General features: G+C 40.6%; 1 protein-coding gene across 7 annotated transcripts in view; it reads right to left on the bottom strand.

Moving 5' to 3' along the window:
* KLHL24 (kelch like family member 24) overlaps positions 1–25,309 on the bottom strand; it is a 50,841-nt gene that overhangs the window by 25,151 nt on the left and 381 nt on the right. For 2 of the 7 annotated variants that reach the window (XM_009239587.4, XM_054553058.2), the window contains exons 2-4: positions 24,969–25,059; positions 17,768–17,830; positions 10,028–11,008 (exon numbers count right to left, since the gene is read on the bottom strand). In XM_009239587.4, the coding sequence (XP_009237862.3) occupies positions 10,028–10,947 (920 nt within the window). In that variant the 5' untranslated portion in view covers positions 10,948–11,008; positions 17,768–17,830; positions 24,969–25,059. Of the gene's footprint in view, positions 1–10,027; positions 11,009–17,116; positions 17,259–17,767; positions 17,831–24,050; positions 24,078–24,968; positions 25,060–25,309 lie in introns of those variants that run through there. The other 5 variants (XM_024245010.3, XM_009239588.4, XM_054553055.2 and 2 more) reach the window with 5 other exon arrangements.

The following is a 25,309-nucleotide window of genomic DNA, read 5'->3' as shown; positions in this document are numbered from 1 at the left end:
AAAACTTTGGCTTCCCATGTAGTGACTTGTCCATAGTTAGAGAATATTACTGGGCAGGTTGACTTAAAATAGGTAGCCTCCTTGTTAATTCCATTTCTTTTTGCAAACAGATATATACAGACTAGGAGATGAGTTAATTGGTCTGTTATATTTAATGTTAAATCTGCCTCTAATAGTCTGATCTATTCTTACTGTATAAAAAGAAAAAGTTCCTGAGCCTACAGGTGCTGGTTAATTCCATTTCTTATGGCAAACAGATACATACAGACTAGATGAGTAATTGGTCTGTCATACTTAATGTTAAATCTGCCTCTAATAGTCTGATCTATTCTTACTGTATAAAAAGAAAAGTTCCTGAGCCTAGAGGAATCACTGGATCATGGTGAATTCACCAATATAAATGACCCCATTAGACATTTATACCAGCCATAAGCCTTAGGACTTTTTTTTTTTTTTTTTTTTTTGAGATGGAGTCTCGCTCTGTCACGCAGGCTGGAGTGCAGTGGCACGATCTTGGCTCACTGCAAGCTCCGCCTCCCAGGTTCACACCATTCTCCTGCCTCAGCCTCCCAAGTAGCTGGGACTACAGGAGCCCGCCACCACACCTGGCTAATTGCTTTTGTATTTTTAGTAGAGACAGGGTTTCACTGTGTTAGCCTCCTAACACGTGGTTTCGATCTCCTGACCTCGTGATCCGCCCACCTCGGCCTCCCAAAGTGCTGGGATTACAGGCGTGAGCCACCGCTCCCGGCCAGAGCTTTTAAACTTGGTGAGGACACAGTATCAATTTGTGTGGTAAGGCTTTCCACCTGAAACGGCAATAGGTAGGACTGCTTCTATATGAAAATGGCTGTATTGATCAAAAGACTCAAAATGCCAACTTTTTGAAATTGGCAATTATCTAAGAATTTATCATCAGAAACTAATCATAGACATGCTTAAATATGTAGCCACCAAAGATGCTCATCTTACTTAATGGTAAAAAATTAAAAACAAATGTTGGGATGGGTGGGTTATAGAATATTCATGTTATGGAAAGACACTTACCATATACTAACTGGTAAAAACAAGACTATGAAATAGATTACAACCTTGTAAATGAAATAATAAATTCATACAGAAAAAAAGAGAGAATACTTTGGTAGGCTAAAACGGGGAGGATCACTTGAGCCCAGGGGTTTGAGACCAGCCTAAGCAACATAGTGAGATCCTGTCTCTATAAAAAAAAAAAAAATTTGTCAGGCATCGTGGTGTGCTTATAGTCCCAGCTACTCAGGAGGCTGAGGTGGGAAAATCCCTTGAGCCAGGGAGGTCTTAAGCTGCAACGAGCCATGATCGCGCCACTGCACTCCAGCCTGGGTGACAGAGGGAGACATTGTCTCAAAAAAAAAAAAAAAGAAAAGAAAAACGCCAAAGGTTTACAATGTTACCTCTTCGAGCTGAAAATTTGGGTAACATTTTTTGCTTCTCCCATTCTCTAAATTTTCTCCAATTAACATATTGCTCCTTTCCCACCCTGCCGCAAGTTAAGAAAGAACAAAAGAAAAAAACCACCACCACCACCTTACTATTAACGGTTACTATTGGGCATCTGCTCAACCTAGCACAGGACGGGATTTTCAGTCATCACATTTCTGCTACGTGATTCTGCTCCCATGACCATAGGTAAATATCCACAAAATGTTGTCTGGCTACATCAGAGATTATGTCTCCCCAAGAGAAGGAGAGATTCATTCTCTCTGACTGACTGAACTTGTAATATGTCAACCCCAAACCGATGTGTGGCCATATTCTGCCAGACTAATGGGAGGGAATGATTCAGACATGCAGAGAAAAGCAGAGGCAAGAGGTAGAGAGAAGGCACAGCTTGGTTTCTGATAGCTTTTTAGTAGCCTGTTCCAGTCTTCCTTGAGGTCTTATTGAATTTTTGCTCTTAGGTCCTACAAGACACTGATTCTTGTATCCTTTTCTTCCTTGAGACGGAGTCTCACTCTGTTGCCCAAGCTGGAATGCAGTGACACAATCTTGCAATCTCTGCCTCCTCCCGGGTTCAAGCCATTCTCTTGCCTCAGTCTCTGCAGCAGCTGGGATTATAGGCATGCACCACCATGCCCAGCTAATTTCTGTATTTTTAATAGAGACGGGGTTTCACCATACTGGCCAGGCTGGTCTCGAACTCCTGACCTCAAGTGATCCACCCATCTCGGCCTCCCAAATTGCTGGGATTACAGGTAGGTGTGAGCCACTGTGCCCGGCCTCTTGTATCCTTTTAATAAATTTCCCTTTTATGCTTGAGCTGGTGAGTTTGTTTCTATTTGCAATCAGAATTTGGATACATTAGAGTTCAATGGATTGCAGAAAAAAACCAACAACCTACAAATGGCTTTCAAACTCAGGAAAAGATGCTCAATCATCCACACCAAAAAAGTAAATGCACACTTTGGGAGACCAAGGTGGGAGGATCACTTGAGCCCAGGAGTTTGAGACCAGCATGGGCAACAAAGTGAGACTCTATCTCTACAAAAAATAAATAATAATTAGCAGGGCATGGTGACCCACGCCTGTAGTTCCAGCTACTCGAGAGGCTGAGGCAGGAGGTTTGCTGGAGTCTGTGAGATTGAGGCTGCAGTGAGCTACGACTGTGTCACTGTACTCCAGCTTGGGTGACCAGGGCGAGAACCTGAAAAAAAAAAAATGGGAGGAAGGAAGGAAATGTAAATGAAAATGATAAGATACCACTTTCACTTTGCAGAGTAGCAAAGATTTACAAAAACTAAAGTAAAGAAATTATATTGGCAAAGGAGTGCAGAAATAGGCACTTTCATATTTTTGTTGAAGTATAAATTGAAAGGCAATTTTTATAATATCTGTAAAGATTTAAAATGCACATATCCTAAGACTGATCAAGTCTGCTTCTAGTAATTCAAACTATAAATTAACAGTGTATGTATGCAAAGACAATGTACAAGAATATTCACTAAGTATCATTTGCAATGGCAAAAAAATGAATTAGAAACAACCTAAATATCCATAAAGAGATTGATTAAATAAAATAAATTATGGTATATCCATAAATAGGATACCATATAGCTCCTTCAAAAGAACAAGTTTGAAATGTTCTATAATAGTAATAATAATGAGATCTATGTGTGATGATATAGAACAGTTTCCAAGATACTATTAAGTGGCAAATGCAAGGTGCAGAACTGTGAGTGCTATACCCTACTATCTGCATAAAAGAAGTAGGGAGGCATTCATATACAACTATGCAAAGAATATTTCTGCTTTTTTTTTTTTTTTTTTGAGACAGAGTCTCGCTCTGTCATCCAGGCTAGAGTGCAATGGTGCGATCTCAGCTCACTGCAACCTCTGAGTCCTGGGTTCAAGCGATTCTCCAGCCTCAGCCTCCCAAGTAGCTGGGATTACAGGTGTCCACCACCACACCCAGCTAATTTTTGTATTTTTAGTAGAGACGAGGTTTCACCATGTTGGTCAGGCTGGTCTTGAACTCCTGACCTCAGGTGATCCACCCGCCTCGGCCTCCCAAAGTGCTAGGATTACAGGTGTGAGCCACCATGCCCAGCTATACAAAGAATACTTCTAAAAGAGGTTCAAAAAACTAGTAATAAAGGTATCCTTTGAAAGCAGAATCAATGGTTCTCTGAAGGGTTAAGAAGAGGGAGATTTACAATGTATACTCTTTACGTAAAAATATTTGAGTTCAAAACAATGAATTAACATACATATATAAATGGTAGGCTACTCATTCTATAATATAGGAGAATAGCATTCTTCAGTGGGATTGGAATAGGAATTCAGAACACTAACTTCTAGCCCTGGCTCTGGTTCTAACTAGCTTTGTGACTAGGAGCAAGTGAGTTAACTGTGCCTCAGTTTTATCACCTGTAAAATATGGAATAAAGGGATTTATTAAATAATCACAAACAACATTTCTTAAGGAAAAACATATTTAGAACTCCCTTGGTCTTCCCATTTGTTTTCAACAGAACTTGAGGCTTGCCCTCATTACGGCCATTAGATTCCTATATTCACTGTATAGTAACTGATTATCAGGTAAGAGATAGCAGAAAGAAGAGACAAGTACTTAATGGCTGATTCCAACCTCAAAATGATGAACTTATTAAGTCTTAGCTATGTCTATTGCTCAGTGGAGTCTGGCAAAGGGCATCAATTTTTTTCACAGACATGAACAACTTGCCATGTATGGTCAATATATCAGAAGACACTTGCCCAGTTTAGTGCCATCCATGTTTCCTCTTGGGAACCTCATTCTGTAGGCAGCCCAGGCCTACCAAAATGAAAAATTAGCATCTATCAGGGGAAATGACTCTTTCCAGGGAATCGTTATGGTAGGTGCTAAGGATGTGGATCAGGACAGGATGCAAAAGCAGCAGTATCAGAACCACACTACCAAGCAATCATGAGTTTAAAAGTTTGATATTTAGGCTGGTATGGGAAACATGGAAATCAGTATTTGGAGTAAAGCAGGGGCAAGAAATGGAAATTAGGTGTACTAGAGATCAGAATCAGATTGTTAAACAATAGTCAGGAATGTGAAACATCAGTCAGGGACCACAGAGTAAATATCAGTTTATTCATGAATTGGGATGAGGTTGGGGCAGAGAGGCCCATCACAAGCAGAAAAGTAAGTTACTTTTCTCCAGATGAAAAGGGTTGAAGCCTAGCACTTAGCATACTGAGATGGCACATAAAGGTAACTCAAATATTTATCAGATGAAATTTAAGACCTGTTTAAGTTTGCTATCATATTAATTCTCTACAGAGTTCAAAAGTATTTCTGAGCCCAAACATGCATCTAAGTATTAATATGAACTTTTTCTACCTCAAATGTTTTCCATACTAATAATAAACTTTTGACCTAGAAACAAGTTTCAAAATTATGTTGGGGAGTCAGGAAGAGGGCCGAAGGAAGAAAGGAGGAAAGAGAGGAAATTATGAATGCTAAGGGCGGTTTGGCGTGGTGGCTCATGCCTGTAATCCTAGCACTTTGGGAAGCCAAGGTGGGAGGATCTCTCAAGCCCAGGAGTTCAGGACAAGCCCGAGCAACATGGGGAAACCCCATTTCTACAAAAAATAAGCCAGGGATGGTGATGCACACCTGTAGTCCCAGCTACTTGGGAGGCTGAGGTGGGAGAATCACCTGAGCCTAGGAAGTGGAGGCTGCAGTGAGCCATGATGGCACCACTACACACCAGTCTGAGTAACAGAGTGAGACCCTGGCTCAGAAAAAAAAAAAAAAAAAAATGATGCTAAGGGCACTCTGAATAAAGGCAGAGGATGTAGTGCAGTTATATAGTATCAGCATTTTTGCAGAATGTCTATTTTTAAAATTTTAATTAATAATAATTTTTTTTTGAAATGGAGTCTCTCTCTGGAGTACAGTGGCGCAATCTCGGCTCACTGCAGTCTCCGCCACCCAGGTTCAAGTGATTCCCTTGCCTCAGCCTCCTCAGCCTCCCGAGTAGATGGGACTACAGGCATGCTCCACCATGCCTGCTAATTTTTTGTATTTTAGTAGAGATGGGGTTTCACCATGTTGGCCAGGATGGTCTCAATCTCCTGACCTCGTGATCTGCCCGCCTCAGCCTCCCAAAGTGCTGGGATTACAGGTGTGAGACGCTGCACCTGGCCAGTAGAATTTTTTTGAGTCAGGGTATTGCTCTGCCACCCAGGCTGGAATGCAGTGGTCTGCTCATGGCTCGCTGTAACCCCAAACTCCTAGGCTCAAGTGATCCTCTTGCCTCAACCTCCCAAGTAGCTGGGACTACAGGTACATGCTACAATGCCTAGCTAATTTTTTCTTTTTTTTCTGTAGGAACAGGGTGTCATTATGTTGCCCAGACTGGTCTTGAACTCCTGGGCTCAAGCAACCCCCATGCCTCAGCCTCCCAAAGTGCTTGATTACAGGTGTGAGCCACTGCACCTGGCCTACAACCATTGTTTCTAAGCTTTACTCCTTCTGTGATTAGTCTCTACTGTTTTTTCCACACACCTAAGGGTTTACAACCGGCAGGGCAGATTATCAAAGCTTTCGTGCTCTTAAATTGGCCTATGTCCTCTTTCTGGGAAACTACCACCACAGTTTTTTTAATATAATGCATTTTCGGGATTTCTCTGTCATTTAAGAGACAAGTGGGTATATAGGGAGAATTTCTATTATGGGTTGAGCTCTGGACAATACTTGGCACAGAATAGATACTAAAGGAACACTGGCTGATATAGAGGTATAACTTAACTGTACATTGGAGGGATTAGACTGCCACCACCCTAAACCAGAGTTAATCTCTGCATCACTAATGGTGGGACACCCAGATATGCTGTGACTCCTAATATGATGCAATATATTATACACATTACATAGGATTAATTCTAGCTATAAATATTTAACTTATATTCATCTAACTGAAGCTCACAGAACCAACTTCCAGTTTCCAGGAAACACAGCTAAATGATGCCATAAGGAAGCAATGAGACTGATCCAAAAGGTAGAATATTTTTCTGGACAACTTCCCCATTGACAAGTCAGAATCATAAAAAAGAAACTGTTTTGAAGTAAAAGAGATTTCACAGAAATAACCTGATGTAATGAGTAGTCCTAGCTTGGATCCAGGTTTATTAAAGAACAGTTTGGAAGACTGGGGGAGTCTGAATACAGATTGCGTATTAGATAATATGAATTATTATTATTAAGTTTAAATGTGCTAATGTTATTTTGCCTGTTATTTTAAAAAGATGCACAGTCAAGTAAAAAACATATATAAAAATTTAAAAAGAAATATATACATGCAATAAAAAATAAGATATATAAAATTTGAAAAAGAAATATAAATGAATGAATGAAAGAGAAAAGTCTGGGCTGGTTTGGTAGTCAACAGCATGCATGGTAATTAAAACCATGAAAATAGATGAGATAAGGTCACCTAGGCAAGTACATAAGGGAAGACAAAGAGATGTGAATCAGGCAGATAATATTTCAGACTAGATGTAGGAGTAAGAACCATTAAATTGAAAAAGAGCAACTGGAGAAATAGGAGGACCATGAGGAGAATGGCATTCCAGAAGCCAATGGAGGTATTTCAAGATGGATAGGGCAATTAATAATATCAAATTCGAAAGAGCTCAAGCTGGATAAAGACTGAAAAGAGGCTAGCAAATAACAAATAGAAGGTCAGTGATGACTTGATTGAGAGAAGTTTCAGTAGAGTGACTGGAGCAGAAGTCAGAGGAATGAACTGCTGTCAAAGAAGTGGAGACATCACTCCTCTTTCAAAGAAGTTTGGAGTTTCTCAGAAAGATGAGAACCTGTACAAATAATACACATTGTTCAGATAATGAAATTCCTAGTGATTAATGCCAACAGGTTGTGGCAATCAGGAGACTGGAGAGATCACTGGGTGAAACAGGAGGATTTATTTAGGCGGCCACGAACTCAGCAGATCAACATCCAAAGTCCAGCTGGAGCTATAATAACATTATCTGCAAAACCAGGCAAAGGCCCCCAAAAAATGGGTTCCAAAAGCAACTATCAGAAAAACAAGTTCTTAGTCTCCCCCTAAAATTCTCTCCCCATACCATCATTCTTTGTTCTGCTCTCATAACTAGTTTTTTAACTATTTTTACAAGTTTGCAAAGGTTTTATAAGTTCCTGTTTTTCTCTCTAACACAGCAAAGTCACAAAACATGCCTAAATTGCAAAAACCTGTCACAGTATAATTAACTGCCTTTGTTCTGCTTCTGCAAGCCTGGTTTCCCTGCCCTGCAAATTTTGCGCCACTGGCTAGCCACTCCACTTCAGCAGCATAAATAAAAGTCAAGCCCTGTCTTTGTTCATTGCTCAGCCTTTAGATGTTAATCCACTAAGTTGACGGCCACCTAAATAAAATCCTCCTGTTTCACCCAGTGGTCTCTCTGGTCTCCTAATTCCCACAGCAAACATGCAGTAACAGATAAGTGAAAGATAAATGTAAGGGACAGAAGGTGATAGCAGAGTTATAAAATAAAGGATTCCTCATGTAATGCCCACATAAAATAAATATCTGCTATCATATTTTTAAGAGTCTGCAAATTCAACAGAACTATAGTTTGGTTTTTATACCTGTCTCTTAAAGAAAGGTGATACTGCAATTTATAAATAGATGTTTCACTGTGGAAATAGATTCGTTCCCTTAAAAATTGGATATAAAATACATTTTTGGAAATCAAATAATTAAGTAAGTTAGGAAAAGTATCTCTTCAAAGGAGTGATGGCACCCTTAGGCTGCAATCTGATTGCATTCAAATTATGTCTTTATAAATATTAGTAATCAATGTCTTATTTTGATTTTACAACATATAACCCTTGGTTCCTACTCTAATCCTATGAGATATGCAGGCTGAGTATTATTAGCCCCATCTGACCTCAGATCATTCAGCCTGCTACAGGGGTATTTGTCTTGGAAAAAGGAGTGATTTTCCCTTTAGAGGGATACTGTGTGTTCATGAAAGTTCTCGAAGAGCTAATAGTCACACAGCTCTGAAGCTGTTTACTTTTCTTAATACATTATTCAAACTAGTATAAATTTTAAAAACAAGCTATCTCACAGTATGCTGACTTTTAACATTCCAAAACAATGATAGTCAAAATTTAAGGTAAAAATGTAGTTTATGAGCTATGCTATAGTAAATTCACAGAAAAAATGGAGATGGCTTAATAATAAACCAATAATAAACTAATAAAAATACTAGTTTCACAACAATGTAAATATACTTAACATTACTGAAATGTATAATTAAAAATGATTAAGACAGTAAAGTTTATGTTATGTGTTTTTTACCACAATTAAAAAAAAAACCAACACCAACATTAGCTTTGTTAGAAAAATATTAAAAGGATTAAAAGGATAATTTACTGTAATATTTCTCATAACAGGCATTTCTTGCTTATTCACAATAAATATTCCTTCCACTATTAAGGCATGGAGATTATTTTTCTATAGTTTATGAATTAAAATTGATAAGTATTTTATAGAAATAATATACTGGAAGAAGATACAAATATGCTACAATATTTAACTGCATTCTACCCCCTAAGCACACATTTTCCAAATTCTCTATAATGATGATGTAATTTTCACATTCAGAAAAAAGATTTTTTAAAATTGAGATTGACATTAAATATAATAACTGTGACAATTAAGTAAGATTTGAGGCCTGGATTTTACATCTTAGAATTCACTCAATGTATACCAGCTTATTTAATTCACCTCTATATTTCATGCTTCTGTGTTAGGACAAAGGCCCGTCTGTGGATGTGCAAATATTTTTTTTTTCTTTTTTTTTGAGACAGAGTCTCACTCTGTTGCCCAGGCTGGAGAGCAGTAAGAGCATGGCTCACAGCATCCTCAAACTCCTGGGCTCAAGCAATCCTCCCACCTCAACCTTCTGAGTAACTGGGACTACAGGTCCGTGCCACCATGCCTGGCTAATTATTTTTAGTAGCGATGAGGCCTCGCTATGTTGCCCAGGCTGTTCTCAAACTCCTGAGCTCAAGCGCTCTTCCACCTTGGCCTCATGCCTGGGATTATAGGCATGAGCCCCTGTGCCCAGAAGCAAATTGTTTTTTTATAAGTAGAGGCAGTCCAAGAGAGCCTACTAAAGTCTTAGCTACCCTGTATCCAAAGACTCTTTGGAAAGAAAAGTGGAATGGTTTGGGGCCCTAGAAAGGTTAAGAGAAATTAGTAGAAATACGTTGAGATATGCACACTTGCAAAGACCCTTTGCTACACCATTTGATAGCACAGAACAACAATAACAAAAAATGCTACTGTTGAATCTAGAATTCACTAGGAAAGACATTCTAGTGACTTATATAATCCAAAATAAATCTAAAATTATATACAGCCACAGGTAGACAGTACATATAAATGACAACACTGAGATTGCATTCAGGAGGTTTAAAGATATATTAAAAACTTTTGTTAACTATATTTGAAAACAGTCTTCTCACCTGCGTGGCCTAGTCCTTGGAGACATCATTTCATTCCCAAGTATGTGGTACCTTCTTGCTTCATGCAACAACTGATAACACTCAGGAGAATTCTGGATCAATTGGTCCACTTCAACTGTTTGAACAAAGTAGTTGGGATGCAACAGAGGGAGTCTCACATGTGTCAGGAGCTCATGTAACAGTGGTCTTCTCAGATCAACGGCACGATAGACCCAACGCATGACGGCTTCAAAAACCATCTCCTCTTTACCAATAACAAGTTCATCGCTACAAATATAATCAATAAGTTCATCTTTGTCAAGCTCCAGAAATTCTTCGTGCTGGGATACATCCTCAAAAGTCTGTAATGCAAAATTTTTGCATTTTGTGAAGAGTGTTTTGAGTGAATGGGTATCAGCAAAGCGCTGGATTCCTAAGCAATTACAAGGATCAAGTTGCTCCTCCAAGAACTTGGCACATGCATCACGGAGAACACTAATCTGAAAGAGGCTTGATGTCTCAAAGAGATATTGTACATTCTCTGTAGTGATCTTCACCTTTCCAGTATAAACATACTGCAAAAAACATTCCATAGCTTCAGCCAAAATACCATTGATCTCAACCAACATTTCTCGGCTTTCCCTGTGGTCATTACAAAACATAGCTCTGAAGTAGCTGCTACAGGCTGAGAGCACAGCTCTATGGCAAGGAAATTCTTTTCCTTCCACACAAATGATAACATCTGTGAATAAGCGGCTATCTCGAAATTCATTAAATATCTGGAGTATGTTTTCGGCATGGGATGATCCTGAAGAGAAGTCAAAAAACTCATGACCTGTCAGAGATTTGGGGTCCATTTCAAAAACTTTACGCTTAGTTGCTGGGGAATCACGCACCCCAAGATCCTCTCTGTTTAGTCTGCGTCCCAATATTAGTACCATTGTTACATCAGTTGACTATATAATTGTTGAGAAATGACTGTTAGGGATCTTCTTTATGTGGCTAAAAGTAAAAAAAGGAAAACATTTCAATATGCAAAAAATTCAGTATTCAAATTACATAATTTCATTTTAATGTAAACACTACAACAAAATCACATAATATATTTCATATAGGGTATACAGCACTATCTCATATTAATAAAAACTGATAAACAAAAATTTGCATTTGAACAATTAGAACATTAGGGGTAATTTGCAATAGTACTCCTTAAGCTCCCCTTTTCTAGCTGAAAGGATACTATGTACTTCGTGAGTTACTAATAACCTTCCCTTTCCTCCCCATTTACAGAGCTGAGTTTCATACTATTGACTGTAAAGTCAGAATGGTGTAAGACACAATTTGACTACAGTTAGAATTCTAACATAGTTATCTTTCTTTTTAAGAATCTTTTTTATTTTGAGACAGGGTCTCACTCTGTCACCAAGTTTGGAGTAAAGTGACATGATCATAGCTCACTGTAACCTCAAACTCCTAGGCTCAAGCGATCTTCCTGCCTCAGCCTCCTGAGTAGCTGTGACTACGTGTGCGTACCACCATGCCTGACTATTTTTTTTTACTTTTTGTAGAGATGGGATCTTGAACTCCTGGCCTCAAGCGATCCTCTCTCACCTCAGCCTCTCAAAGTACTGGGATTACAGGCATGAGCCACCATGCCTGGTGAAATAATTATTATCTTAATATAGAATTCCTAGAGAGGAATTTAGCTGTATCTATCAATAGCCTTTAAAAATATGTACATTGTTTGACCAGCAAGTCTTTTTTTTTTTTTAGCACTCTCTCCTAAGGAAATAATCAGAATTATGTGGAAAGATTTATCTATACAGATGTCCAATGCTGTATTGATAGAAAATACTCAAAATAACCTAAATGCCCTGTAAGAGGGGATGGGTTAAACCACAGTACATCTTCTGGCTAGAACAAAGTCTATGCAGCCATTAAAAATTATATACGACTATTTAACGACATGGGGAAGCAGTAACCACACAGTAAGTGAAGAAGTAGATCACAAAACACATGCCAACAGAAAAAATAATGTATCTGTGAATCTAGGGATAGGATGTACATATGCTAAAATGTTTTATTTATCTTCTCTATTTTCCACCAAAATTTCTATTATAAAATGTAATATTCATTTAAAAAATTTCATGCATGTTTATCTAAGTCTTGTTCCCTTTCACTAATAAGAAACATGCCAAAACCCCCTCAGAAATGACTTTCAGTAACTGACAGATTGAGGCACTTGGCTATAGCCATCAATTCTCTCTCTCGCTTTCTCTCTCTCTGTCTCTTTTTTTTTGGAAACAAGGTCTCATTCTGTCACCAGGCTGAAGTGCAATGGCGCGATCTCGACTCACTGCAATCTCCACCTCCTGGGTTCAAGGGATTCTCCTACCTCAGCCTCCCGAGTAGCTGGGACTACAGGCCCGTACCCACCACACCCGGCTAATTTTTGTATTTTTGGTAGAGAAGGGGTTTTGCCATGTTGCCCAGGCTGGTCTTGAACTCCTGGCCTCAAGGGATCTGCCCACCTTGGCCTCCGAAAGTGCTGGGATTATAGGTATGAGGCATGGTGCCCAGCCCAGTTCTCTTTAAGGTTAATTTTAAGGCGATTCTTCTACTCCCTTTTCACATCTTCAGAAGTTGATACATGATTCAAAGTGTATTAGTAATTGGTTTAAGATCACTCAGGGTACCTCATCTATTGCCATACTCTCAGAATTTCATACACATCCCTTCTAACGTTCCCAACTTCTTGAAATATTTCAAGTCAGACATTCAGGCCTAAGACTGGCAGCAAAAAGAAGTCAGCTAAAGGATGTCACAGATAATATAATCTAAAAAATGAGATGCTATACTACATTCGCAAGCCACAAATAAAACTGAGACTTGAAAGTTAACAATCTTAAAGCTGCATTTTGTGTACCCTGTCACATATTAAATTGTACCCCACTTTTTAAGTGACACACAGGGAAATAAAATACGTAATATCAAAATCAAGAAGCAACTCATTCTCTTATATATGGTATTCTCTTCTTTTTCATGTTCCTATTTATCTCCAGCCTCTCTTCTCACTCTAATGCCCCAGATATCCTACTTCCAATGTTCACTAGATACTTGTAATTTTCATGAATTCTCTCACTGAATTTACTTAATATTGCAGCTTTTACCATCATCACCATCAACAAATATTTATTATGTGCCCACTATTGTCAAGATACTGTACTAGGCCTAGGGTTTACAGAGATGTAAGATATTGCTATTAGAGTTTTTTGTTTTTGTTTTTGCTTTTTTGAGACAGGGTCTCCTTGCGTTGCCCAGGCTGGAGAGTACAGTGCCATGACCTCGGCTCACTGCAACCTCCGCCTCCCGGGTTCAAGCGATTTTCGTGCCTCAGCCTCCCGAGTAACTGGGATTACAGGCGCGTGCCACCACGCCTGGCTAATTTTTGTACTTTTTTAGTAGAGACAGGTTTTGCCATGTTGGCTAGGCTGGTCTTGAACTCCTGAGCTCGAGCAATTCTCCCGCCTTGGCCTCCCAAAGTGCTGGGATTACACGCATGAGCCACTGCGCTCAGCCTGTTTTGTTTTGTTTTGTTTTGTTTTGTTTTGTTTTGTTTTCAGATGGAGTCTCGTTCTGTTGCCAGGCTGGAGTGTAGTGGCGCCATCTTGGCTCACTGCAACCTCCACCTCCCAGGCTCAAGTGATTCTCCTGCTTCAGCCTCCCAAGTAGCTGGGACTACAGGCGCGTGCCAGCACGCCTGGATAATTTTTTGTATTTTAGTAGAGACGGGGTTTCACCATGTTGACCAGGATGGTCTAAATCTCCTAACCTCGTGATCCACCCGCCTCAGCTTCCCCAAGTGCTGGGTTTACAGGCGTGATCCTTTTCATTTTTTATTTTTTAATTTTTTTTGAGATGGAGTCTCACTCTGTCGCCAGGCTGGAGAGCAGTGGCACGATCTCAGCTCACTGCAACCTCCACCTCCCAGGTTCAAGTGATTCTCCTGCCTCAGCCTCCTGAGTAACTGGGACTACAGGTGTGCACCACCACCCCCAGCTAATTTTTATATTCTTAGTAGAGATGAGGTTTCACCATGTTGGGCAGGATGGTCTCGATATGACCTCGTGATCCACCTGCCTCGTCCTCCCAAAGTGCTAGGATTGCAGGCATAAGCCACTGCGCCCAGCTTTTTTTTTTTTTTGAGTTGCAAAAAGGCCGGGCGCAGTGGCTCACACCTGTAATCCCAGCACTTTGGAAGACCGAGGCGGGTGCATCAGGAGGTCAGGAAATCAAGACCATCCTGGCTAACATGGTGAAACTCTGTCTCCACTAAAAAAAAAAAAAAATACAAAAAAATTAGCCGGGCATGGTGGCAGGCACCTGTAATCCCAGCTACTTGGGAGGCTGAGGCAGGAGAATGGCTTGAACCCGGGAGGCGGAGCTTGTAGTGAGCCTAGATCGCGCCACTGCACTCCAGCCTGGGTGACAGAGCGAGACTCCATCAAAAAAACAACAAAAAAGAGTTGCAACAAAACATATTCAAACAACATAAATAATAACATAAAGTAGCACAGACAATATGTCCCATTGGTACAGACAGCCTAGTTCCTCCTTAAACTTCTATTACATTTAAAAAATTCTCTTCATATCAATTAGCACTTAACCTTCCTGAAGTCTAGGTGATAGGATTTTCTCTGGACAGGTTATTCTGACCATTCAGGGAAAAATACCTGGCTGTAACAACATCTGAAGGACACCTAAATGCTTGCATGCTATACAGGATCTTTTCTGTTTCTCTGTCTATCCCCCAATTGCGCAGGTAAAGTCAGAAAAAATCCAAGCAATTTTATCAGTCAAATGGAATAAAGACTAAAGTGAAATAAATAATATTTTCATTTGAAATCAGTAGGGTGGAGAGTCAGAGGCAGTATGTTGATTTTTTTTTTTTTTTTTTTTGAGACGGAGTCTTGTTCTGTCACCCAGGCTGGAGTGGAGTGGCACAATCTCGGCTCACTGCAACCTCCACCTCCCAGGTTCAAGCTATTCTCCTGCCTCAGCTGTTCAAGTGGGTGGGACCACAGGCACATGCCACCATGCCGGGCTAATTTTTGTACTTTTGGAAGAGACGGGGTTTCACTATGTTGACCAGGCTGGTCTTGAACTCCTGACCTCAAGTGATCCATCTGACTCAGCCTCCCAGAGTGCTGGGATTACAGGCATAAGCCACCACACCTGGCCACCCTCATTTCTAAGTTAAAAAAAAAAAAAAAAAAAAAAACCCAGAAAATTTCAAATGTACAAATATACATGCATTTTCTAAATACATAACAAAGCTTTGTGATGTAATATAATAGTTATGGCAATGGAAGCTCATGGAGAAGGCCTATTTAAATGAACACATATAAAAGTAAAGATAAATACAAGACAATGCTTACCAATGGCTGGTTTCAGAGTAAATGTCAACAAAGTAACTCCCACAAATTTAGTTAGGAAAATTAGTTTCTCTTAAATTTGAGGAAATATTTTCCTCTACATGTATGTTATGGTCCAAACAAGCTAGATTTTTAACTTCAACCCAATTATGTTTTGCAGATTTTAGGTAACAGACTTGCCTCAGAACAAATAAAAGCTCTATTTCATTTTATTAATTTTAATACCTAAATGAATAAAAATATGAGTTTAAAATATTTTATTAGTTTTAAAATTTATTATCACTAACTAAAAAAAATGGATTTCTTCCCATCTCTTTTAAGATTTTTCTGATTACTCAGAGAGTTCATGTTTGCTTCATTACAGGTCACCCAACTTGGGTTACAGTTGCCCATATATTTGTGTGCATGTCTGGATGCATGTGCATACACACAGCTTAACATTTACAACTCCATTTACAACGCATAGAATGACTTCCAAATTCCAGGCTCCCACACATGAGCAGTAGCGTATCTATCAAATATGCTTTTAATTTGAAGTTATCTCAATAACCATTTTATAAACAGAAATGTATCCCCCATATCAAGAGAGACCACTACTGTACCTGAATGTCAATTTTTTGTTGTTGTTGAAACTTCAAAAAGTTCAATGTATGTAATATCACAAGTAATTAAAAAAGGAACATTTCAATTATGATAAACATAAACTGTGATGACATGGAAGATAACTCATATTTTAATCTTAATGCCTTATTAATCTAGATTCAAATTATGGTTGAATTAGCTACAAGTCAGGTACCCGAATCAAGAACCTACTATTCATTCCAGCTTATCTAGTTTAAATTCTTATTGCATTTCAGGTTCAAAAAATTCACACAAGTGATTGTGACTTTGACTAGTGATACAATTATTGGTATTAACAACAATGGAAATCGTGAGCTTCTTCCTGCATACATTTTCACTTTCTCAATGTTTAAATGAAAATTTGTTCAGAATACAAAACAAAATAGCACATTGTAAGAACTAAGAATTTCCCTTTGGCTAGAATGGACAAGTAGAAAAACAAATATAAAAGTATACTTTGTTTTCTGTATCCAATGATTTTACTCTATCTGATATTTATTAAATAAATTTGAGAACAGTGAGTTAAGTATTAATATAAAATTGATTAAGCTTTGTATCAATTAAGGGTCTGTCTTTTTATGCTATTATCTGCCCCTTATTTTCATAGTTGGCTCCTTGATTTGTTCACTGACAAAAGAGGTCTTCCTCTCCACCACTTTTACCCAATAAAAAATGGAAAATCCTGGACTAGAACACCTATAAAATCACCTTGTATTACAAAGTCTTCAACAGCAATGAGATATTTGTTTACTACTCTGTATGTAAGACAGACTATCTCATAGATCTTTCCAAACAGCTTCAGCCTGCTGCCTCCTGACTTTTGGGCATCTTGACTTCCTCTGGACTTTCTGGGAACTCTCCCATTACTGGTCTCTGTAACTACACCAAATGCAAACACTTCCTATGTATAAATGATTTGCAGGAGGGCATCTTAGGAATGTGAGATGCTTTCAGAATGTATCTTTTGGGCTTCCACATGAAATTTGCTAGCTTTTGCCTTCCCATTTTATACAATAAAGTAATACAAAGATTAGCTGGGTGTGGTTGTGGGCACCTGTAGTCCCAGCTACTCAGGAGGCTGAGGCAGGAGAATCACTTGAACCCGGGAGACAGGAGAATCACTTGAACCCGGGAGGCGGAGGTTGCAGTGAGCTGAGATCGCACCATTGCACTCCAGCCTGGAAACAGAGCAAGACTCCGCCTCAAAAAAAAAAAAAAAAAAAAAGTAAAGAAAAATCTTATCCTATCTCAAAGTACGGTGTCTAATATAGGTTCAGGATTGATCAAAATGAACTCATCATGCATAATCAAGCAAACAAAAAGTAAGATTACAGATTGAACCATTATAACATTTTTGCAAATATCACAGCAGAATTATTCCCATCAGGAAAAAGTAAACAACTAAGTAGGCATCTCTAGACAAAATAAGTAGGAAAAGCTTCTTTCCAAACAAACATAATGACTGCAAGTTATAGCTACATGAGTTAACGGATATAAGTTGAGCAGACATGAATGAGGCTCTCAGGAAAGCACAGAAGAGTGGGTAAATATTTAGTAACAGAAATGATTGTCACACTGCCATCTTTTGTGATCTTAAGGATAGAGTTGTGCCTTGTTATCTGATTGGCTTAAGTGATCCCTGGTTAAAGAAAGGAAAATGGTTTAAATTCTCTAATAACAACGTTTAGATAGTTTATAAATATACCTTTTTAGCATTTGGTTGATCAAAGCCCCAGTCAAAATATGTGTGTTGTTTTAATTTCCACACCTAAAATAAAGGAAGAATAGCAACATATAAATCAGATAGTTGTCAGTTCATGTACAGCTGGCATTATTTACTAATATGTTGAACAAAGTTTTTAGTAAATTCTAGTTTCCAACTGAAGTTCATTTTTGTTTAAAAATAATTAGTGAATAACATCTCCTTAAAGCAAATTAATAATTTAATGCTATTTTACATAACTAGTTTTTCTTATTTATCAACTTCCTTACTTGACAGTTTTTTGTTTGTTTTTTGAGACTGAGTTTTGCTCTTATTGCCCAGACTGGAGTGCAATGGCGCAATCTCGGCTCACCGCCACCTCCACCTCCCAGGTTCAAGCGGTTCTCCTGCCTCAGCCTCCCCAGTAGTTGGGATTACAAGCATGTACCGCCATGCCCAGCTAATTTTGTATTTTTAGCAGAGACAGGGTTTCTCCATGTTAGTCAGGCTGGTCTCAAACTCCCGACCTCAGGTGATCCACCTCAGCCTCCCAAAGTGCTGGGATTACAGGCGTGAGCCACCGTGCCCGGCACTTGACAGTTTTATCCTGGAGTTTTATCCTGCAGTAAAATTTCTTGAGTGAAAAATGAGTAAAAGAAAATTAATGTCAACAGCAAGCTAATGGTAGCACTGAAAAAACATACACTCTGTGATAATTCTGCATTGGATATTTGAAGAGTGTCTGGAAATTGATGTTTCATCCAAGTTTGGGGCCATTAAATAATTCTAAGAGTCAGCAAATAATTTTTTTGTCTTTTAATATATAAACGTATATTTCTTCTGCCTTGAATCTTGTAGAAACTTAATCCCCATATCCCCATAGAAACCAACTAATTCGGCACAATTCCCTTTTTTTTTTGGTGGAAGGGGAGAAGAGGAATGCTTAAGAGAAAATACCAGAACCTTGAGTTGTGTACAGAATAGCAATAGTATTTAAACACAAGTGGTTCTGGTTTCTGGCCCAGATATCTTTAAATAGAACTTGTAAATTCTTAACAAGTTTAGACAAATTCAAAAGTTGATTCCAAAACCAAATATAAACGACCTTTTTTTTTTAAACGTATACACACAAACGCATATGTATACCCAGACTGTGTTATGATCATGAAGTGAATGCTATCCTGTGTTTCCTTACTTTCAGAAGTGAACCTGACTTGTATGTACCCTTGGTAAAAAAAATATTGCAACGAGGGCAAATTTGGGAATTGTTACTCCTAGCTAAGTAAATCTTCCTTCCCAATGGACAATAAGATCCTGAATCAATGTAGGGATGCAGGTCAATTCATGAAACATTTATAAAGAACCTAGTTTATGTCTGTCACTGGCTGGCAAATACTGGATTCAGATCCAATTTTAGACTCTGTGGGGTTGGCTAAGAGTAGAGCCAAACAAGAACTCCAAGATTGGTACTAAAATAGATTCAAATTCTTAGCAGGTGCAGACTGGAATAGAGCCTCTCATAACTGATCTGGTCTAGAATTATACCTTATGGGGTAGAAAGCATAAGGCAATTCACCTGGGCATTTTCTATGGATTTTTAGGTAACACCAACCTAATTGGTAAGGATAAGGGATGGAAGAGAGAGGGTACAAAGTCTGAAGGAGATATGTAGTATCAGAATTAATCTACAGCGTGAGTGTACTGAAACAAGCTTATGTTTCCTTTAGAATGCAGAAATTCTATATGAAGAGGTTACTAACAGCCTTAAAGATAGTATGGATTAATGAGGGGCTTCTAAAAACTAATACCAGAAAACGAAGGAACCAACAACATCCTCACTAGCGTGGCCCCTAAAACTTGTAGTAGTGAACTGCTGCATACTATGTTCTACGCTACTCCATTTTCTCAAATTTAACCTTGAAAGAACACCACAGGAGATGATAAGAAAGGTCAACCAAGAGGTTTATCTTGAAAGATATATAGTAACTCAAAAGAAAGAAAGCCAGAAAATAATTGCAGTATAGTAAATCTTTTTTTTTTTTTTTGAGACAGTCTCACTCTGTTGCCAGGCTCGAGTGCAGTGGCATGATCTCGGCTCACTGCAACCTTCGCCTCCTGGGTTCAAGCGATTCTCCTGCCTCAGCCTCCTGCGTAGCTGGGACTACAGGTGTGCGCCACCATGTATTTTTAGTAGAGACGGGGTTTCACCATGTTGGCCAGGATGGCCTCGATCTCTTGACCTCGTGATCCACCCGCCTCGACCTCCCAAAGTGCTGGGATTACAGGCGTGAGCCACTGTGCCCGGCCAGTACATCTTTTATTTAAAAAATAACCAGAAAATTATATATAATAAGGTACTATACAAAACCAAGCAATTTTTATACATTTCAGATATTTTCACCCTATAGTCTCAAAAGCTAATTTATTTGATGACATTTTAAAAATCATAAACTTGCACTATCAAAATTTCAGTTTAAAGAATTACTCTGCAGCAGTGGTTCCTGGACCATGTTTTACAAATGTAATGTTTAAAGCCCAGCCTTCAAGCTATTTGCAACATTTCCAGTTTCTTAATGGAACCACCAAGACCATATTTACCCACCATAAGATAACAGAAACTGGCTGGCCGAGGTGGCTCACGCCTGCAGTCCCAGCACTTTGAGAGGCTGAGGCAGGCAGATCACGAGGTCAAGGGTTCGAGACCAGCCTGGCCAACATAGGGAAACCCCGTTTCTACTAAAAATACAAAAAAATTAGCCGGGTGTGGTGGCGGGCACCTGTAATCCCAGCTACTCAGGAGGCTGAGGCAGGAGAAACGCTTGAACCCGGGAGGCGGAGGTTGCAGTGAGCCAAGATGGCACCATCACACTCCAGCCTGGGCGACAGAGCGAGACTCTGTCTCGAAAAAAAAAAAGAAAAGAAAAAAGAAAAAAAAGAAAAGGTAACAGAAACCAACTAAAACCTTGAGTTTCTTTGGATAGAATGATAGCAACTAGGGATTACCCCATATTTATTAGAACCTCAAATGGGCAATACACTATATGACTCTGCTTGATGAGAAACAAAACAGATAGCTGTTGATGACAAATTTAGGAAAGCTTAAACAATGTGTCAGACTAAACAATATGGTTCTTTAACTAAAAAAGAATACTATTGTCTCTTAAATCACAGGAAAAAAAAATCTGAATTTCTCCAGTGTTTCTCTCCCTCGACTTAAAACTTCTGGCTACTGATATTCCCCAACCCTAAAGGAAGAAAAAAACTTGTTAACCATCAGACATCACACGTGGTATACCAAGCTGCCCTATTGAGCCTACTCATGGTTCTGACTAGACTTGATGTGTAAATTTACTGTTGTTTGGTTTTGTCTTGCTAACATGTTTCTTTTAGGTATTTAATGCATTGTTTTATTTGATAATCAAAACACCTATAGATATATGATATAGTTATGTTTTCTGTTAGAAAAATGGTTTTGGTTATTTATTTATTGAGATGGAGTCTCGCTCTGTCACCCAGGATGGAGTGCAGTGGCACAATCTTGGCTCACTGCAACCCCCACCTCCCGGGTTCAAGTGATTCCCCTGCCTCAGCCTCCCGAGTAGCTGGGATTACAGGAGCGTGCTACCACACCAGGCTAATATTTTCTGGGGTTTTTGTTTGTTTGTTTGTTTTTCAGTAGAGATGGGGGTTTCACTATGTTGGCCAGGCTGATCTCGAACTCCTGACCTGGTGATCCACCTGCCCCAGCCTCCCAAAGTGCTGGGATTACAAGCGTGAGTCACCACGCCCGGCCCGGTTTTGGTTTTTTAATTAAAATTAAATCTGCAAGGATGCCAGCAAGGAGCTCTGCCACCTGAACAAATTTGAGATTTTTTTTTTTTTTTTTTTTTTGAGACAGAGACTCGCTCTGTCGCCCAGGCTGGAGTGCAGTGGCACGATCTTGGCTCACTGCAAGCTCCGCCTCCTGGGTTCACGCCATTCTCCTGCCTCAGCCTCCCGAGTAGCTGGGACTACAGGCGCCCGCCACTACGCCCGGCTAATTTTTTGTATTTTTAGTAGAGACGGGGTTTCTCCGTGTTAGCCAGGATGGTCTTGATCTCCTGACCTCGTGATCTGCCCTCCTTGGCCTCCCAAAGTGCTGAGATTACAGGCGTGAGCCACCGCGCCCGGCCACAAATTTGAGATCTAATATTTTACATGACTTCTCTATGAATAAAAGCACGTAGTCAGTGGTTTATATTTATCTTAGTAGTGACACAAATTATTTACAGTGGTAGTCTTTGGAAACCTCAGTTAAGAGTAAAGCCCACTTTTTTTTTTTGAGACGGAGTTTTGCTCCTGTTGCCCAGGCTGGAGTGCAATGGCGCGATCTCAGCTCACTGCAACCTCCGCCTCCCGGTTCAAGTGATTCTCCTGCCTCAGCCTCCCAAGTAGCTGGGATTACAGCTGCCCGCAGCCACACCCGGCTAATTTTTGTATTTTTAGTAGAGACGGGGTTTCACCACGTTGGCCAGGCTGATCTTGAACTCCTGACCTCAGGTGATCCACCCGCCTCAGCCTCCGAAAGTACTGAGATGACAGGTGTGAGCCACCGCACCCAGCCAAAGCCCACTTTTAAAACATCAGTTTAGTAGTCTTTAAGATGTGCCAAATGTTGAAATATTTTAACTCTGGGATGATGAATATAGGCAGAGTGCCAAACTCTTCAATTTAAAAAAGTTTGCTTAGCTATTGTTTTATTGTTTATTTTTTGAGACAGGGTCTCACTATGTTGCCCATTCTGTTCTCAAACTCCAGAGCTCAAGAGATTATCCTGCCTCAGCCTCTGGAGTAGCTGGGATGACAGGCAAGCACTTAATGTGTTTTTAATAGGAGAAACAATAGCGGTTTTTAAATGTCAACAGTTGTCAAGTGGCTATATACTCTCTAGTTGTTTCAGTCACACCAGAAATAAAATCACACAAAAATGTACTTTTCATAGGTATACTTGTGAAGATATTTACTTACATTTTTCCATTATACAGTCCATACCCAAATATTTATTGAAAAAAGTGTCCCAAATTTTTGTCAAATATAATAGACAAAAATAACTGTGGTCACTTATTTGATTAATAGTATATATTTTTCACAGGCTTGACCTTTGGGTTTTAATGAAATGGGAGAAAAACAAGGAAGTTAAAAAAAGTTATTGAAAAAGCATTAAGGTTCAACAACTTGGACAAAAGCCAGGAAAGTTTAAGTTAAAGCTGGTAGTCAGCCCTAACTCAGAATTTATTTCTTCTTCCTGTTTAGAGACTTAGGTTGCTGGCTTTGTTTGAATAAGCAAGCCTTTACTGAGTAATGGTTTTACTTTTTCAAAAGGTTAGACGATTGCATTTTGTACTCATTTAGATACATTAAATACTCTCAATGCACAAGTGATGAGGCGGTTCTGATCACAGGAGCTGCTCATTCCGGTGTAACCATCTCCTCTGGAATTTTAAAGAATGCATAACCAATAGGAACTGTTCATATTCAATTCCTGCTTCATCCAGGGGAGCTCAAACTTCCTTCTACAAAAATGTATTAAGTCTTTGCCAGGCACGGTGGCTCACGCCTGCAATCCCAGCACTTTGGGAGGCTGAGGCGGGCGGATCACCTGAAGTCAGGAGTTCAAGACTAGCCTGGCCAACATGGTGAAACCCCGTCCCTACTAAACATACAAAAACTAGCCGGGCGTGGTGGCGGGCGCCTGTAATCCCAGCTACTCGGGAAACTGAGGCAGGAGAATCGCTTGAACTCGGGAGGCGGAGATTGCAGTGAGCTGAGACGGCCTGGGTGACGGAGTGAGACCACTCCACTCCAGCCTGGGTGACAGAATGAGACCTGTCTCAAAAACAAGTGTATTAAGTCTTGAGTGAATTCCTACATCTGCAGAAGAAAATCCGACAAAACGCAAATACCTATTAACTCAAGCGATTAGAAAAACCATTTTCAACACACTATGGCTAAAAATGATTGGTCTTGAAGATTTTATTACTGTCAGCTTAATTTACAATTTTAAGACGACACAGTCGCAACCCACTTCTCAAACATTTTGAATTACCACGGGAATTAAAACAGAAGTGTGTGACCTAGAATCCCTCAAACAAGGAAAACAACTCATCCAAGCCGAGTATGGAAGAATCTTTACCTTTTAGGGGAGTATCTTCAAACTGTCTTTTTTAAATAGTAGAAATCTGCTTTTAAATCTCAGCCAACAACAAGCAGATTTTAAATCTATTTTACAACCTTAATAAAAACCAACCTCTTAGCTGGTGGCCCCAGTCCGTAGCTGCAAATACAAAGACGTGATTTTTGAAAAGCTGCCCACAAGAGCAAGTGATTAATCATTAAAATCCACTAAAATCAATTGTGAACATCCACTGCCTCAGGGGTGACCGTGGGGCCCCCTAAGATGTGGCACTGTGATCTATATTTAGCTATCTAAACACGTTTACAGAACTGGCAACAACGTATTCGCAGGACTTCCTGCGAACCACCCCGGCAGATAACGCGACACTAAAGGGTGTTAATTTTCCGGTCCTCGGAGGACGGGCCATGGTTGCCGACCGCTGCGTGCCCAGAACTGCCTGCAGGATCAGGCAGCAGCAGCGGCGGCGGCCACCGAGGCTACCAGCCACCCGCAGCAGGGGAGGGAGCGCGCGCCTCCCGCACCCGCGCCGCCCGGCTCCACTCCAGCCGCAGCTGCAAAAGCAGCGACAGCGCGCGCTCCCGCGCGTCCTCCAGATCACCTTCAAGGGGGCGGGAAGAATGGCCCAGGGCAGGCCCACCTAGTGACCATAAAAACTCGCCAATAAAAACTCGAACTATCCCTCAGGTACCGCCCACAAGCCGCCGCGGGCGCCCAATCCCCGCCGCGTTAACAGTCTTCACCCGGGGTGTCCAGAACTTGGGGGCGGGTCCATTAGGAACTAAATTAAGAAACCGAGTCCTGGAGTGGTAAGAAGGTGGGGAGGTTAGGCGGGGACTGCGCCGGCGGAACGCCCGCTCCCCCACCCGCCCCGGCTCCCCGGGGACGGCCGCAGCGGGCCGGGTGTCGCGATCGTGGTAAACAAAGGCTCGCAGGGGACGGGGGCGGGGGTAACGGTCAGGTGACAGTGCCGAGCGCATTTCGCAATCGCTTTAATGGGGCTTCGCTGGCCCGCGGCCCTGGGGACCCCACCTTGACCCCGTCATTCCTCCCGGACAGAACCGACGGTCGTCCCACCAAACGAGAAGGCTGGATTTGAGGCGGTCGCACTCCCCCGCGCTTCCTGAAATAAAAAGCAGCGCCCCGTTCGCAGCCCATCGGCAACAAGCAGCACCCGTCTGTCCAGCCGCCTCCCCCGGCGGCGCCCGGCCCCGCGGCGACTAGGCTACCGCACCTGCGGCTACCCCCAGTCCCGGCGACCACCCCCTCCCACCCCGCCCTCGCCAGGCCGCACCAGCCGCGCCGCGGTTCCGGGCCGTAGTGCCAGGAAGCGCGCGCGTCCTCCCTCAGGGCTGTAGCTACCAAGCGGGGGA

Source organism: Pongo abelii, chromosome 2, assembly GCF_028885655.2.
Source record: "Pongo abelii isolate AG06213 chromosome 2, NHGRI_mPonAbe1-v2.0_pri, whole genome shotgun sequence".
Lineage (NCBI taxonomy): Eukaryota > Metazoa > Chordata > Mammalia > Primates > Hominidae > Pongo > Pongo abelii.
The sequence above is the reverse complement of the archived record's forward strand: the minus strand, read 5'-3'. Positions and strand labels throughout refer to the sequence as shown.